At 52.8% G+C, this 17,127-nt stretch overlaps 1 protein-coding gene across 8 annotated transcripts in view; it reads left to right on the top strand.

The window, feature by feature from the left end:
• Positions 1-17,127, top strand: part of LOC144730124 (plasma membrane calcium-transporting ATPase 2-like) — a 41,794-nt gene that overhangs the window by 16,220 nt on the left and 8,447 nt on the right. For 3 of the 8 annotated variants that reach the window (XM_078610696.1, XM_078610698.1, XM_078610697.1), the window contains exons 4-18: positions 805-1,059; positions 3,913-4,038; positions 5,088-5,216; positions 7,192-7,287; positions 8,125-8,523; positions 9,036-9,250; positions 9,875-9,997; positions 10,191-10,316; positions 11,391-11,632; positions 12,466-12,700; positions 13,843-14,022; positions 14,560-14,647; positions 15,262-15,368; positions 15,918-16,109; positions 16,883-17,096. In XM_078610696.1, the coding sequence (XP_078466822.1) occupies positions 805-1,059; positions 3,913-4,038; positions 5,088-5,216; positions 7,192-7,287; positions 8,125-8,523; positions 9,036-9,250; positions 9,875-9,997; positions 10,191-10,316; positions 11,391-11,632; positions 12,466-12,700; positions 13,843-14,022; positions 14,560-14,647; positions 15,262-15,368; positions 15,918-16,109; positions 16,883-17,096 (2,727 nt within the window). The remainder of the gene's footprint in view (positions 1-804; positions 1,060-3,912; positions 4,039-5,087; positions 5,217-7,191; positions 7,288-8,124; positions 8,524-9,035; positions 9,251-9,874; positions 9,998-10,190; positions 10,317-11,390; positions 11,633-12,465; positions 12,701-13,842; positions 14,023-14,559; positions 14,648-15,261; positions 15,369-15,917; positions 16,110-16,882; positions 17,097-17,127) is intronic. The other 5 variants (XM_078610701.1, XM_078610702.1, XM_078610700.1 and 2 more) reach the window with 4 other exon arrangements.

Genomic DNA, 17,127 nt, shown 5'->3' with positions numbered 1-17,127 from the left:
GGGGGGTAAATCCCCGAGTTAGCAACACCGCTCGCAAGACGGGAGAGTCAGACAACATGGCTTGGGCGTGTCCCTGGCTCTGCTGTCTGACACCGGGCGAGTCTATTTAGAGGACACTCGTAAATTTCGAGTGATTTTGAGATAAAAGCTGTTTATTTTAATATTGGGTTGCCGTTTTTTGTCCACTGGGATTGGCTAAGTAGCACGCGCACGTGTGTAGAGGATGAAGCTCGCGCGGTCGCCCACCCCTTGTTGAACGGCGACTCTCCGACTCTAATCTCCGACCCTTGACCTCGTTATATAGGTAGGGCATAAAACGTGCACAGTGATCTTGTTCTGGCTGAACTTTCCGATCCTCTAATCTCTGACCCTTGACCTCGTGGGTAGAGACTTAAGCTTGCACAACCCAACGATATCGGTTGTGACTTTCTGACCCTCTAAACTCTCAATGTTCTTTTCAACTGTGACTCTCTGATCCTGAAGGCTTACCCTTGAATCCTGCGCGAGGGACTTAAGCTCGCTTGGTTATCCTTTGTTGAATGTGACTCTCTGACCCCTGGTCTCATGTAGGTTCCTCGTACTTTTCAAAGGGCTTGACTTGACCATGCGTACTCGGTAATTTAAGCTTGCAAAGCCGTCTTGTTCAACGTGACTTCGACCCGATAATTTCTGAGCCTTGTGATGCTCCGTCATAGAGACTTAAGCTTGCAAAGCCGACCTCTTTGGACTCTGACACTTGACCTCGTGTTCCCCATCTGCCCCATGCCCTACCCCCCCCCCCCCCCGCCCACCCACACCCGCCAGTGTGCGGCGAGTCCTCGGGCAGCATCGAGGAGGCCGGTTCGGACACGGGCTGGATAGAGGGCACTGCCATCCTGCTCACAGTGGTCGTGGTGGTGCTTGTCACGGCGTTCAACGACTGGAGCAAGGAGCGCCAGTTCCGCGGCCTCCAGAGCCGCATTGAGCAGGAGCAGAAGTTCTCGGTGATCCGCAGCGGGCAGCTCGTGGAGGTGCACGTCGCTGAGCTGGTCGTGGGTGACGTGGCGCAGGTCAAGTACGGTGAGGGTTGCTCCTCTCACGCGCACACGCACGTACGCACTCTGGGGGGGAAGGGGGGGGGCGGTAGGTGCCAGACATACGTCGTCACTGTTGTCGTCATCGGTAGCATCGTCATCAGCATCATTGTCGCTATTTTCATCATCATCATCATGGCAATGATGATGATGATGAGTTTTTTTAGACTTGCCCTCCTTTCTGCCCAAAGCGTCTCCAGAGCACTTTGCATCACATCTCATCCTCTATTTGAAAGGGCTCCCGCAATGGCAACTGTGTCCCTGTGCTATGAAATACTGTAGGTACAGTGAGGGAAAACATTTATTTGATCCCCTGCTGATTTTGTACGTTTGCCCACTGACAAAGAAATGATCAGTCTATAATTGTAATGGTAGGTTTATTTGAACAGTGAGAGACAGAATAACAACAACAAAATCCAGAAAAACGCATGTCAAAAATGTTATAAATTGATTTGCATTTTAATGAGGGAAATAAGTATTTGACTCCTCTGCAAAACATGACTTAGTACTTGGTGGCAAAACCCTTGTTGGCAATCGCAGAGGTCAGACGTTTCTTTTAGTTGGCCACCATGTTTGCACACATCTCAGGAGGGATTTTGTCCCACTCCTCTTTGCAGATCTTCTCCAAGTCATTAAGGTTTCGAGGCTGACGTTTGGCAACTTGAACCTTCAGCTCCCTCCACAGATTTTCTATGAGATTAGGGTCTGGAGACTGGCTAGGCCACTCCAGGACCTTAATGTGCTTCTTCTTGAGCCACTCCTTTGTTGCCTTGGCCGTGTGTTTTGGGTCATTGTCATGCTGGAATACCCATCCACGACCCAGGGAAGGAGGTTCTCACCTAAGATTTTATGGTACATGGCCCCGTCCATCGTCCCTTTGATGCGGTGAAGTTGTCCTGTCCCCTTAGCAGAAAAACACCCCCAAAGCATAATGTTTCCACCTCCATGTTTGACGGTGGGGATGGTGTTCTTGGGGTCATAGGCAGCATTCCTCCTCCTCCAAACACGGTGAGTTGAGTTTATGCCAAAGAGCTCCATTTTGGTCTCATTTGACCACACCACTTTCACCCAGTTGTCCTCTGAATCATTCAGATGTTCATTGGAAAACTTCAGACGGGCATGTATATGTGCTTTCTTGAGCAGGGGGTCCTTGCGGGCGCTGCAGGATTTCAGTCCTTCATGGCGTAGTGTGTTACCAACTGTTTTCTTGGTGACTATGGTCCCAGCTGCTTGAGATCATTGACAAGATCTTCCCGTGTAGTTCTGGCCTGATTCCTCGCCCTTCTCATGATCATTGCAACTCCACGAGGTGAGATCTTGCATGGAGCCCCAGGCCGAGGGAGATTGACAGTTCTTTTGTGTTTCTTCCATTTGCGAATAATCGCACCAACTATTGTCACCTTCTCACCAAGCTGCTTGGCGATGGTCTTATAGCCCATTCCAGCCTTGTGTAGGTCTACAATCTTGTCCCTGACATCCTTGGAGAGCTCTTTGGTCTTGGCCATGGTGGAGAGTTTGGAATCTGATTGATTGATTGCTTCTGTGAACAGGTGTCTTTTATACAGGTAAGGTAACAAGCTGAGATTAGGAGCACTCCCTTTAAGAGTACTCCTAATCTCCCTTTAAGAGTGCTCCTAATCTCAGCTCGTTACCTGTATAAAAGACACCTGGGAGCCAGAAATCTTTCTGATTGAGAGGGGGTAAAATACTTATTTCCCTCATTAAAATGCAAATCAATTTATAACATTTTTGACATGCGTTTTTCTGGATTTTGTTGCTGTTATTCTGTGTCTCAGTGTTCAAATAAACCTACCATTAAAATTATAGACTGATCATTTCTTTGTCAGTGGGCAAACGTACAAAATCAGCAGGATATCAAATACTTTTTTCCCTCGCTGTACATTACCCGACATGTCACCTTTTTCGAAACATATTCTTGCGTTTGAGGCAACATTGTTATTGGCGAACGTGGTGTTTTTTTCTGATCTCCTCGTAGTACACGTGTGTAATCGTGCGAGTAAGAATCAATTATTTGTTGCATTCCGTGATTTTGACATGTGTGTGAAACTGAATACGCCATCGCCACCATCCCAGCACGGATGAATACGTCCGAGGTACGCCCGCCCGACGCCGCCGCGCTATTTTACGAGCCTTATCGAGGAAAGTCCTGATTTACGGGACAAACTCTGTCTAGGCAAAACGCCACTTTGTGATACCACTGACGAACGATATCTCAAAAAGTCAGTGATTTTCTGCTCGAATGAGTATTGAGGCATTGGTGTTCACCCCCGATTGACAGCCCTATAGAGCCATAGGGGGAAATTTTACATTGCTATGGCAGGGGCGATATCTCTTTCTTATAGCATGACTGCTGCTGACATCCTCACAAAGTGGTCCTAATTTTATCGGCCCCGGAGGGATGATAACCCGAGTCAACCCCCCAACGAGGATTTGAACTCTCGACCTTCCGATTGCAAGCCGCTCGCTCGGAACGCGGAGCCACCGGGCTGGATTACAATCTGCGTAAACGCAGCGCACCTGCGGCTGGTTACGCGAGGAGTAATTAAACAAGCCACGAAAATGAGGATGTTGAATAGCCACAGTGCTCCATAAAACGCTAAAACGCTTTGCCATCTAATTATTGTGCTGTTATTGATCGATAAGATAAAATTTCCGAAATCGTGGAGGGACGCGCAGGTAAGAGCCTAACGAGGCAATCGGATGGATTGCCCCCTCTGTCGTCTGCTTCCCACAACGCAGATCGGCCTCCCAATTGGTTGGGGCGTGCATCCCCTGTGCCCAATTAAATCGATGGCCCCCTTGGTTGATCGTGCCACAGGGGATCTGCTGCCGGCGGACGGTGTGCTGCTGCAGGGGAACGAGCTGTCCGTGGACGAGAGCTCGCTCACGGGGGAGTCGGACCACTTGAGCAAGAGCCCCGACTGTGACCCCATGCTCCTGTCTGGTACGTGCCGCACACCCCATTCCGCACCGGTCGTGCTGAGTGGCTTTCCATGGGGTGTTTTTCGTTCATGTGCGTGCGTCTGTGTGTGTGCGCATCTATGTACATGTGCATGTTCAGTCCCATCGGTGAGCTCCTCCGACAGGCAAGGCTGCATTGGCTGGGTCATGTAGCCCGCATGTCCAGCCACCGCATGCACAAACCGCTTTTGTTTGGCTAAATGGCTAGAGAAGAGATGGAGGTGATGTGGCATAAGAGGATATGGAGCATGGTGGACATGCTGATGACTGAGTCCGATCTTGACACCAGCGGTTTCAGGATCGGACTCTGTAGAGGAGGCTCGTGAAGGACGCTGCTGGGCAATTGGTGGCAGTCGCCCTCCAACAATCGCGGAGGGCAGAGGAGCGATGCTCGCAACAACAAGCGCAGTGCCGGGCGGCTAAAACACAGGAAGTTGGCATAGGGGGCACAGGCAGTACATTGGCCAGTCATCTGTTGGTCAATGCATGACACCTGGGTCTGTCCCGTGATCTTCTGCCAACGAGCCTTCAAGCTTGCCACAAGCTCCATGGGGGCGTCACCGCCACTTGGTGGTGAATGGTGGTTGCTGTTGTGCCTGTTTGCATTTGTGTGGGAGCGGTCGTGCAGTAGTCAATGCACTTGCGCTGCAAATTCGGTTACCCGAGTTCAATTCCCACTCGTGACCAATAACAGTGGCAAATATTTGAACCAGACTTGGGCCTCCTGTAGGTCGACTCCATTCTAAATGGACACCTGGCACTTTGTGAAAACATCGGCACTGGGGAGACGATGAGGTTCGTGTGTGTCACGGCCACACCACCCCCTCGTGTGCCATGCCAGCCTTCACAGATGCTCGATTAGAGCACTTGCCCCAACGGTCTGTTAAAGCTATACGGATCGTTGTCTTTGTAATGTGAGAGAGTGGTAGCGCACGACACTAGAAACCCCCTGGTGATTCGCGTTCGATTTCTGCTCGCGGGCCACCAGGCAATCCTTTTTCTTGTTTTTTCTCGCATCTGCGCTGTGCCCAGGCACGCACGTGATGGAGGGATCGGGCCGTATGGTGGTGACCGCCGTGGGCATCAACTCTCAGAGCGGCATTATCTTCACACTGCTGGGGGCGACGTCCGGTGAAAGCCCCGACAAGAAGCGCAAGCGAAGTACGGCACCCACGCTTGCCTGCTCCCCCCACTCGTTCGCTCGCTCGCCCGCCACACCGTCTGTGTGCGAGTGGATTTTAGCGCACGTCTTTAAGGAAAGGTCGTTCGGTGCATTTAACCGATGCTGTGCAATGGCAGTACGGTTTGTCTGGCTCTTGTATGTCTGTTGAACTTCTTTTGCACCGTACGTAACCAACTGCGCTAAGCTTAATGATAGGTTAATTATAAAACTGGGAAATATAAAGTTGGCAAATGCAGTTGTTAATTGACATGTATTGTAAAAAGTTGTCCATCTGGAGACTTTTAGTGGAACACCAATCCTCATTCTGTTCCTGAAGAAGGGCTATTGCTTGAAACATCAGCCAATTCTATACGGATCCATAATTTGTATTCGTCTTTTATCCCCCAGTTGTATCTGGGTTGTGCTACCATGTCACGTCAAGAGGCAACGTGTCCAATCGCAAAGCAACCCCCCTCCATGTCCGATAATAGCCCACTGAAGTGGTTATCACAGAGCTACCTCAGATTCTGCTGCAAGTGAGCTCTGGTCCACACAGCACTTTCCCATCCTGTTATGTCAGGGTGCATAACAATCAAACCAATATACCAAATAATTTTCATTCACAGTTGGAATTTAGGCAAGTTAAGTGCAGAACAAAATATAATGCAATGGTTTGTTCATATGCGATCGTTTGTGACGTGGCCGACACCATCGGCGGATTACAATTTAGAGCCGGGTTTAATCGCAACTGACTGAAACCTGGATTCAAACCCAGGATCTTTGCGATGCCATATCGGTGCTCTGACCCCCCTCTGAGTCTTAAGGAACCGCAAACCACTGCCGCCCCCATTGGATGTACCCACAGTGCAATCAGACCAGGAATAAAGGACCCTGCTCTATACCCTTTGGTTCTTCGGTAAAGTCACATAGGTGCAAAATAAATAAAATCACGACGTTTTGGGCGCAACACAAGTGCCCGTCAGTTGTTTATTGCTGTGGTTTGCTTCAACCTGATGACGGGCACTTGTGTTGCGCCCGAAACGTCGTAATTTTATTTATTTTGCACCTACGTGACTTTACCGAAAGAACCAAAGAGTGTGGATTCCTGCAGTCACGAAAGCTTCAAATCTAGATTGGACCCTACTGTCATACCGCCACCTTGGACAGCCTGCCCTTTTCGGTATCATTCATGGCCGAAGGTGAAAAGTTTATTGTATTAGGTTGATGGATACAATTGCATCTGATTAATTGGAGTAGCAATAGGTGTATAAACACGAGTTTCTTGAATTGGAGGCTGTGTTTAGGCAAGTCGCATGGGTGGAGCAGTGGCACAGTGGTTTACGCACGACTGCACTATGAGCCAGGAAACCCGAGTTAAGTTCCAGGCCACGACAAACATCGATGGCAACTGATATCTGAACTCTGCTTGGACACAACCTTCCCCCCTGGCCACACCCCCCCCCCCTTCACCTACCCACACTGACCAGTGTGGTCAAATATGGTCAAACATCCCCATAACTTGCATGCCATGAGGAGCTTCACCCAGCAATGGCGACGATATTTTTGTTGTAATTTCAGTTAACGAAATCCATAAAAAGGATACATTTTTTTATTTTACCCTATCAAAAAAACATTTACTCATCCTCGTTTGTCTTTTTTTCAAGTACATGCGTTTTAGGACTCTGATGAAGAATCATTTTTGGTTAAAAAAATGTCTCCTGTACTACTTTGCACGGCCTGTACAACCAATTTGGATATTGGACGGTGACTATTTCCTTTGCCAGTTTCACCAAAGCTCTGACGTGACTCTAATAACCCTCCTTGTCTTTTCTCCCTTTTGCCCCATCGTTGCCGCGCGTCACCGTCACGTTGAACCCCGTGTGTAATGAACCACAAAACCCGCCTCTGGCTGTGCCCGTGGTAATTACTCTGAAACGACCCAAACCGTTTTTACCAAAATTCCTGCTCTCTCAGGAAAAAAAGCAGCCACTCCCAAGATCCCCCGCACTCCCCCCAAATCTCCGCCCCCCACTTCTCCCATCCCTGGACAGGCCCCCCAAGAGATGTACGGTATGTACGCTGAAGATCTACCCCATGTCTCTGATCGTTTGAAATAGTTGCTTCAGAAACAAAATTCGAATCAAATTTCCTCCAATCTCTGACATTTGGTCCCAAATATAAATCTTATATCCATATGGTAATTTTCTTTAGAGGGCTCAAAGTGTTTGGATTTAACAAATTAAGTGTGATTATTTTGCTGGGGTCTTTGTGTTTTCATTTCATTACCTAATCGAATTAAGGTCTTTGCAAGGAAAAATTAAACATCTGTTGCCAATTTTTTTTCCTTATCCTTATGTTATTGGTTTTTTCAAATCGGCATTATGTTTTGACTATTTACAGATAATTTTTTACACTCAATGACGTGTATTTGGTATATTGATGATTTGCTTGGTGGAGCTGTGGCGCAGTCGCTCTGTAATCGGAGGCCCGAGTTGGATTCCTAGCAACGGTGAATGTCAATGGCGAGTGATTTCTCAACCAATCCTGGGCCTCTTCTTCCCCAACCAGCATGGTGAAGTAGGATTAAACAACCCCCACGTGGCTTGGGGGGGGGGGGGCTTAATTTTGCAGTGGATTGACAAAGGGATGTAACTTTTTTCTATTTTTATAAAAACATTGTAATGTTAGGCTAATGGAGCGAACAAAATTGTACAAACGAGATGGGTGGGGAGGGATGAGAAACAAAATTAAACCATAAAAACAAGTCAAAGCAAATCCATCAATTAAAATCGACCGTGAATCGGGGGAGGTGAATTTCTACACGTCTGAAACTGTGATCGTTTCGGGCTGAGCGACGGCACCTGGTCCGTCGTCGTCGTGTCATTCGATCTCCGATCTTTCCCGCAGGGATGACTGGAGCCGTCGCCAACGACACCCCCCAGGGTGAGCATGTCCCGGCACCCGGAAGGTGGCGGCGGCGGCAGCGCCGGCAACTGCTCCCGACGGAAACCGTGACCACCGCCACGCTGGGGCCGGCGCTCACGTCCGCGCTGTGTCTTGTGCTGGCGCTCGTCTGCGCAGGAGCCCGGAACATTGAGATGTGGCCGCTCGCTGAAGACGGCACCGGCGCCGACGCCGACGCCACCGGTGCCGGCAGAGTGGACTCGCCGCTAGGCGGAGAGAGGACCAAGATGGAGGGGGAGGAGAAGAAGGCTAAAAAGAAGAAACGAAGGAAGAAGGCGAAGAAGGAGAGGTCCCCACTGCAGGCGAAGCTCACCAAGCTGGCCGTACAGATCGGCAAGGCCGGTGCGTCCCCCGCGCCCCACGCTACCACTGCCGGCGCCCCTCTTCTGTCTCCATGGTGCCATCGCATCGCTTTCGGGGAGAAGCTTTTGTTGTTAAGTCGTGGGCGGGGGGGGAGGCCAACTCAGACACAAGGCTCGCGCCCCGTGACGCCGATCGTTGGGGTTTATCTTCCTGACCACTGTGTCACTGCAAAAGCCACGTTAGAAAAAAATGACAAAACACAAATGCGTCGCTTGCATTTATTTTTTTGGTCTTTTTTTCCCCAAGATTCTATCACAATTGTGCGATCGGCACCGTGTCAGGACCCAGGATCTTGGCGATGTCGGCTCGGCATTCTGACCTCTGAGCTACCCGGCCACTCCAAAAACAATACCGGCATCTTTTTTAATCCTCACACCTGGAGTAAGATGACAAGAAGTGAAATGAGAGCTTTAAAACCTCTAACCTCTTGACCTCTCCCCCCCCCCCCCCCCCCCACTTGCATCCCCCTGCCGACCTCCCGGCCCCCGCAGGCCTGGTGATGTCGCTGCTGACGATGGTGATCCTGGTGCTGTACTTCGTGATCGACACGTTCGGGGTGCAGGACCGCACGTGGCTGCCGCAGTGCACCACCATCTACATGCAGTACTTTGTCAAGTACTTCATCATCGGCGTCACCGTGCTGGTGGTCGCCATGCCCGAGGGGCTGCCCCTCGCCGTCACCATCGCACTCGCCTACTCCGTCAAGGTGCGGCGCCAAACACCGTCCAACCCCCCCCCCCCCACCCTCTCGGAGGAATGTGCCAGCTGCTGATCCGTGCCTCCATCGCATTGGACCTGACAACTGGCTCCCATCCGTCCCCCGAAATCCGGCTGCCAGACTCCTCACCGGCACCCCGTAAACGAGACCACTGCATCGCCGCAACACTCCGATCGCTCCACCAGCTCCCAGTGCAGTCGGCAATCGATTTCCAAAATCGTACTTCAATATCCTTCATGGACTCACTCCTGCCTACCTCTTCTCTCTCGTATCACTCTACTCCCCACCACACACTCTCCTAACTCTCCCCCTCTCACCTTCCTCTACTCCTCTCCATGCACTCTCCTACCTCTGCCATCCCATGTCACTCGACTCCTCTCTGCCCACTCTTGGCGCCAATTGACCTGAGGGTTATTCCCTCGTGTGTGGGGTTTCTCCTTCCACGTTACAAAACGGTCGTTCATGAAATTGGCCAAATCTTCCAGTGTAGCAGCAGGACCCTCCTGAGAAACGGTCTTGACATTCGGTGAGGCTTTGCTGTGTAAATACAGACTGTTGTTATTGTTGTTGTCATCGTGGTGTTGTTGTTGAAGCGAATGCCTCTGTCTGCAGAAAATGATGAAGGACAACAATCTGGTGCGGCACCTGGACGCGTGTGAGACGATGGGCAATGCCACGGCCATCTGCTCTGACAAGACGGGCACCCTCACCACCAACCGCATGACTGTGGTGCAGGTAAACCGCTCGCCGCTGACTATGAACCACACGAGTGTTGTTGTGCGTACGAGGCTCGCCCCACAATCACATCGGCGCTGGCCATGCTTCGTGCCGTTCCCTACGTAATAGGTGCTCGCTAACAGCACTTGCCCCGGAAGCTCGTTCGTGTAGGCCGCACTGGTGATCTCTCGCTCTGTGTTGGTGGGTTCAGGTGTACGTGGGAGGGAAGCATCACAAGCTCGATGGGGGCCAGGGACCCCCCATCCTGCCACCGGCGATGCTCGTGGAGCTGTGCAACGCCATGACCATCAACTCTGCCTACACCAGCAAGATCCTGGTGCGTGCATGTGTCTTTGCTGCGTCTGTATGCGAGTGGGAATGCATGTGTAGCGACTGTAGATGAGCCGCACTTACCTGCAATGGTGGACAGGGCCCATCTACGGCGGTACCTCGTACCGCCAGGGGAGGGGCTGCATTGTCCAGCCCAAGAGCGGGGGGGAGGGGCTGCGGGGGTTCCAGGATCCCACACAACCCCCGCCCCTCGATGGGCAAGTGGCATAAAGGGGGACCTCCCCAGAAGCTCGGGGCTAGTCGCAGACAGAAGCCAGAAGACCAGGACGCTGTGCGGGCCAGTGGTGAGACTCTGGGACTCCCGGCCCAACGCCCATGTAAGGGCGAGGTCCGAGGAAGCCAGTGGTCTGGACCCGCACCTTGGCTGGCTCGGGTCAGATAACATCCCCTAGGGTAACCGTAGCCGGAGGACCTGGGAACCGAAACGAGGCTAGGCACGCTAAGAAGATAGGCTGGGGATAAGTGGTAGACGTAGTCCGTGTGTGTATAAGTACGTAGTGTGTGGAATAAAGACGTGCCCTCTACAAGTCTCCGGAACCCATTACACGTGTGTATGTGGGAGAGGTGGTAGCGCACTGCACTACGAATCCGGCGACTCAAGTTGGGTTTCCGCTCACGGCAACCATCACCAGTGACGATTACCTAAAGCAGTTCTGGGGCCTCTTAATATCGACCTTTTAAAATAAAAAGAGTACCTGGTGTGTACCTTCAACAGAGCAATGGCTAAACTAGATAGTCTCCCTCCATGCTGAAGCCCTCTCGTTGTGGCCAATATACCTCGATATTGGCTTTTAGCTCCTGAATATATTGGCGTGCGCAAGAATAGAATAGTGTGTAAACATCACCATTGGGGAAACAAAGGTGGTCTGGCGTGGTGCGCACGCATACGTATTTGTACGCACGTGCCGTCTGCGTGCGTGCATGCATGAATCCACGTGTCCGTGCGTGCATGAATCCACGTGTCTGTGCATGCGTGCGTTTTCATTCGTGCCTGTACTCGTCACGTGCCTCGTGGGTCCATCTCCAAGCTCATCGTCTCCGACCCCCCCCACCCCCCTAGCCCCCCGAGCGGGAGGGTGGGCTGCCCCGCCAGGTGGGTAACAAGACGGAGTGCGCGCTGCTGGGCCTGGTGGAGGCGCTGGGGGGCGACTACCAGGCGGTGCGTGACGTCACTCCCGAGGAGGGGCTCCACAAGGTGTACACCTTCAACTCGACGCGCAAGTCCATGAGCACCGTGGTGCGCGCGCCGGGGGGCGGATTCCGCCTCTACAGCAAGGGCGCCTCCGAGATCCTGCTGCAGAGGTGTGCGGAGCAGCGGATGTCCTGGGCCTCTCCCGATTCTAATTCCTCGTCGTGGCTGCATGGGGTTGGAGCTCCGCTTCTCATTCTCCACTCTGCCCTGGCTGCAGCACCCCTCCTGCCTCGGACGACCGCTCCCCTTGCCCTCCTTTGTGTCTCCGTCCTCGTTTTTGTTTCCGCCTCCTTGCCTCGCGCGTCCATCCGCAGAGCTATCCCACATTCAGGGTCCCTCTCTCTCCTTCGGGATGTGCCGTCCGTTTCTTGAAGTAATACTGCATATTCAAAGGTAAAAGTGAAGCCCCGCAATTGCTTGCTTACATTCTGGAGAGATTCATTTTGGCCAACTCTTCTTGTGTTGGTCAGAACCCTGCTTTATGCCACCACGTGTGACCTGCGGACCAACCTATGTATATGTTGAACTTATTTTGCGCCGTACATAGTAAACCGTGGTGCACCCATTCTTACTGCTGGGGTGGTAGTTACCTACACTTTACCCCACCACCACATGCGACTTGCCAATCGACAAACTGGTAGTGTACCCATATTGCTGGGGTCCACCCTCAACTGCATCCGCACAAACCATGGCAGATGCAGATACCTGATGCACAAATGGAAAAGTTAAAAACTCTCCAGTGTGCAACTACGGTCACCCAGAACAGATACCTTACAACGACGCAATGCCCAATCCACAAATACAAAGGAGACGTCGCAGCGATGCCACTCCGCTACTCCCGCCGCAGTTATCTGCCTCGACCACCTGAATGTGACATTGTAGGTGTCTCCCCACCCGCCCTCGTCCCCACCACACGCACCCACCGTCGTCCCCCACCGTGCAGGTGCTCCCAGGTGCTGGACGCCACCGGCAGACCCGTGCCATTCCCGGCGGCGGAGCGCCAGGCCGCGGTGCGCGCGGTGATAGAGCCGATGGCGCGCGAGGGCCTGCGCACCATCTGCGTCGCAAGCCGCTCCTTCCCCCCCGGTGAGGAGCCCCCGTGGGACGAGGAGGAGAGCGTCGTGGCGCAGCTCGTGTGCATCGCTGTCGTCGGTATCGAGGACCCCGTGAGGCCCGAGGTGAGGGTGTGGGGGGTGTGACCGGTCCTGGCGGTGTCAACATCGACCTCGGTGGAGGAGGAGGCTCATGAAGGTCGCTCCTGGGCAGTTGGAGGCAGTTGCGTGCGCCAGTGACAACGAAGGGCGGAGGAGCTATGCTCACAACAACGCCGGGTGGCTGAGATGCAGCGAGTTGGCGCAGTGGGGAGCACAGGTGGTGTATCTGCTGGCCATCTCAGCAGTCGGTCAACCCATGGCACATTGGGCCTGTTCTGTGACCTCCTGCCAGTCGTTTCCTCAGAGCGCCTAGCCTGGAACGAGCATTGTGGTAATGTCACAGTCACTTAGTTTGTGGGTGAGGCTAATAGGTGCTCAGCAATCATAGTACTTGCCCCAACAGCTACTGTAGGTTCTACAGTAGCAATGATTAGGACACTTAGGTGAGCTAATGTTGAGTGAACTAGAGGTCGACTGAAATTCGGTTTCGGTTTCGGCGCCGAAAGTTGGCAAATGGCCTCTTTCGGTTTCGGCTGAAAGTGAATTTTTAACTTTTGGTCTGGTTTCGGTTTTGGCCAAAACCACAAATTCAGTTTCAGTCGGCCTCTAGAGAACTGTTGAATAACTGTTGGTGTAATATTTATTCGTACTGGAAGTTCAGCTTAGCAAAAAAAACTATTCAAGAAAATTGTAAAAAGTATGATTAGCGAGTTAACATTCACTAACTGGCACAATAACACCTTACATCATGGATTGCAGAACTTGGGGAGGAATTGGTGTCGGCTAGCCACGTGGTTGCAGCCTTTCCTGACTCATCTGATTCCTTCTCTTGGCACCTCCTGAGTTGTTTTTTTCTCTTTGAGAGCGAGGAACGAAATACCGTGTGGTGCTCCCGCCGCGTTACAAGTTGAAATTGTCAGTTATTGTAATTGATATTACGATAATCGCCACATTGTGATCTTTGGAATATTGGCGTTATAAAATTCTATCGCGAAAACTATACCGTGTAAAGTCGCGATGGTGTGCCACGCTTGTGCGTGCGTACGTTCCCAGGGTAATCCATCTTCCCAGTAAACCTGCAACGTTGGGTCAATGTTGAACATGTGGCTGTAACCGTCGGCCCGACGTCAGCCCGACATTTAATGACAACTGGGTTCCCGCCGCAGGTTCCACGAGCGATCGCCCAGTGCCAACGGGCGGGCATCTCGGTGCGCATGGTGACGGGCGACAACATCAGCACGGCGCGTGCCATCGCCACAAAGTGCGGCATCCTGGTGCCTGGCAATGACTTCCTGTGCCTCGAAGGCAAGGAGTTCAACGAGAGGATTTGCGACGAGAGTGGCAAGGTGTGTGCATGCCCCCCCCCCCCCCCCATACTCCTGGGGCTCGCCCCGGGTCACAACTTGGATCCTTGAGCCATAGACTCAAAAGTGGCTTGTCATTACCACCCGCACGGTGGCGAATCATGCTACCGATTTTTTTTTTATAGAAGCGTTTTATCCAGTATACCATCGAAATACGTCTCGTAGCAAGCTCATCGCGGCAGCTTTTGTGTGAGAAAATGTTGTTAAATAAGGCCACCATGTTCGGTACAAAATATAGTTTTGGGAAGAACACCAAAGCAAATTTGAGAGGAGACATACTGAAGGTGAAAATAAATAGGACGACTGTCCATGAACAGATATGTACGTAGTAATGATTCTGTCTATGGTGGATTCCTCGTCGCATTATCACCAGGTGATATTGACTAACATCCTTAGCTCATTGGCTAACTGGCACCCTGGGTAGTCGTACATTCCCCATTTTAATGGGGCAGTGAGGTGAGCGAGTTGTACCACCCACCCTCCCGTCTCACGGTCGTCTCACGCCTGATGCCCTGGCAGGTGGATCAGGAGCGGTTCGACAAGGTGTGGCCCAGGCTGCGGGTGCTCGCCAGATCATCGCCCACCGACAAGTACACCCTGGTCAAAGGTCGCGCACGCCACGCACTCCTGGACCCGTCGCAAAACTCGCATCACGTCGCAGCTCTCCTCGCGTTTTAAAGCTGCCGAATGTCCGTCCTGGTTTCGGCAACGACTCTACTGGGTGTCCCAAAACTGCTGTGACACTGAGAATTGTCACTGGTTTAAAATGGTCTGTCCTTATGACTTTACTCGTGATACGGGCAGTGGGCAGGGCTGGCAGGGGAGTAGGTGAACCGTTAAAAGAGAAACAATTTCAGTTTGGAAATCTGTAAACTTGGTCAATGAATACATATAAGATTATCTGAGCTGGGGTGTAGCAGTGGCACTAGTGAGTGCAATGCGCAGCAAAAACCCAACGACCAGAGTTCGATTCCCAGCCGCAGCTCGCATCAGTGGTGAATGATATCTTTAGCGGTCCTGGGCTTCCTCTAGGCTGACTTAGGCTTCAAATGAGCACCCGGTGCAGTGTGTAAACACAAAATACCCTCTTGTGCACCGCTCCGGCCTTCATAGGTGCTCCCTTATCAGCACTTGCCTCAACGGTCAACAGAGGGATACCTGTGATGCAATTTAAGCGTCATGATCTTTACCTTTTTTTTTGGCTTCGCGTGCGACGTGCAGGAATAATCGAGAGCACAGCGGCAGACCGGAGGCAGGTGGTGGCCGTGACCGGGGATGGCACCAATGACGGGCCGGCACTCAAGAAGGCAGACATCGGCTTTGCCATGGTGTTTTTGCGATTTCTCTATCGCGTCTCGACACAGCCATGCCTCGACACTTCGCAGACGTAATACGGCGTGATGGTGAAAGCGGGGAGTGGGTTGGGGGTGGCAGGAGGCGGGAGGCGGGCGGTTGGGGGGAATCGAGCAGAGGGAAACGCTGCGAGCGACGAGGGAGAGCATAGCCACACCACAGCATGGAACGGGGCAACTGGGACCCGGCACCCAGAATGAATGACAACAATGAGCCCCAGAGGGGCAGCCAGGGCAGTGTGTCACCCCTCGGGCCATGTGTGGCACTCTCGTCCAGCACCAGTGACGATTATCTGAACCGCTCCTGGGCCTCCCCTAGGTCTACTCAGCCTCAAAGGAGTACCGTAGTGCAGTGTGTAAAATCATTGGCACTGGGGAGACGAAGGTGGTCGCGTGTGGTGCCGGCCACCCACCCCCTCGTGTACCGTTGCGGGCATTGTAGGTGCTCGCTTATCGCACTTGCCCTAATATGCCTGTTAAGGCTACACGGGGGATCTTTGTCTTCGTCCTCGTGTGTGCACCCAGGGCCTCGCGGGCACCGACGTGGCCAAGGAGGCGTCGGACATCATCCTGACGGACGACAACTTCAGCTCCATCGTGAAGGCGGTGATGTGGGGGCGCAACGTCTACGACAGCATTGCCAAGTTCCTGCAGTTCCAGCTCACGGTCAACGTGTCGGCCGTCATTGTGGCCTTCACGGGCGCCTGCATCACGCAGGTTCCTCCCCGGCCCCCCTGCCGTGCCCCCCCACCCCCCCCCCCCCCCCCCCCCCCCACCGTGCACCGCCTTTGTCTCATCACGTGAGACACAATGTCCTCGCCCACATGACACCGATGACGTTCCGTGTGTTCATGGTGAGCTAACGCACCCGGCATGGGTGGTGTCCCAAGGGTAAATGGACAATGTGGGTTTGTTTCGTGTTTAAATGTGACCTCCACACAAGCAGAGTTCACTGCTACATCTCCACTCTAGTGACGTGGATTGCCCAATATCGCAGGACCGTGAGAGAACAACGATGGATTGGGGACTCATTCATCCAGCAGTGGATCATCCTTGCTGATGATGATGAAATGTGACTATCTGAATTCATTGGCTGTTTGTGACCTACCTCTATTCAATAGAGGCAGAGGACAAATTACGGTATTGATCCTGATTTTGAACATTGGCAGGGAGTTTACAGCACGAATGACAGGTGGGAGGGAGCAGTAGAAGAGAGAGCGACCTTCCACTGAGTGAAGCTAGCCTGAGGATGCCGCAGCAAAGCCTTGGTTACTGGAGCAGAGAGTACGTGGAGGGGAGTGGAGAGATGAGAGGTGGGAGGGTACGCAAAGCGGAGCAGAATGAGCTGAGAAGGGAAAGGTAGGAGAGTGCGTGGAGGGGAGTAGTCAGTTGAGAGGTTGGGGGGAGGTAGGACAGCCCGTGGCAGGAAATCGAGCAAGACATCATCATCCTTGGCTCCAGCGTGTCGCCGGGTGGGTCAATGCGTGCAGGACTCCCCGCTCAAGGCCGTGCAGATGCTCTGGGTGAACCTCATCATGGACTCGTTTGCGTCACTGGCACTCGCCACGGAGCCGCCCACCCCGGCGCTGCTGCAGCGCCGGCCATACGGGCGCGACCGCCCGCTGGTGTCGCGCACCATGGCCAAGTTCATCCTGGGCCACGCCATCTACCAGCTCGCCGTCACCTTCACCATCCTCTTTGCCGGTGCGGGCGCCAGCGCCGGCTCCCCCCTTTT

This window comes from Lampetra planeri, chromosome 34, assembly GCF_965212315.1.
Source record: "Lampetra planeri chromosome 34, kcLamPlan1.2.h2, whole genome shotgun sequence".
Taxonomy (NCBI): Eukaryota; Metazoa; Chordata; class Hyperoartia; order Petromyzontiformes; family Petromyzontidae; genus Lampetra; species Lampetra planeri.
The sequence above is the reverse complement of the archived record's forward strand: the minus strand, read 5'-3'. Positions and strand labels throughout refer to the sequence as shown.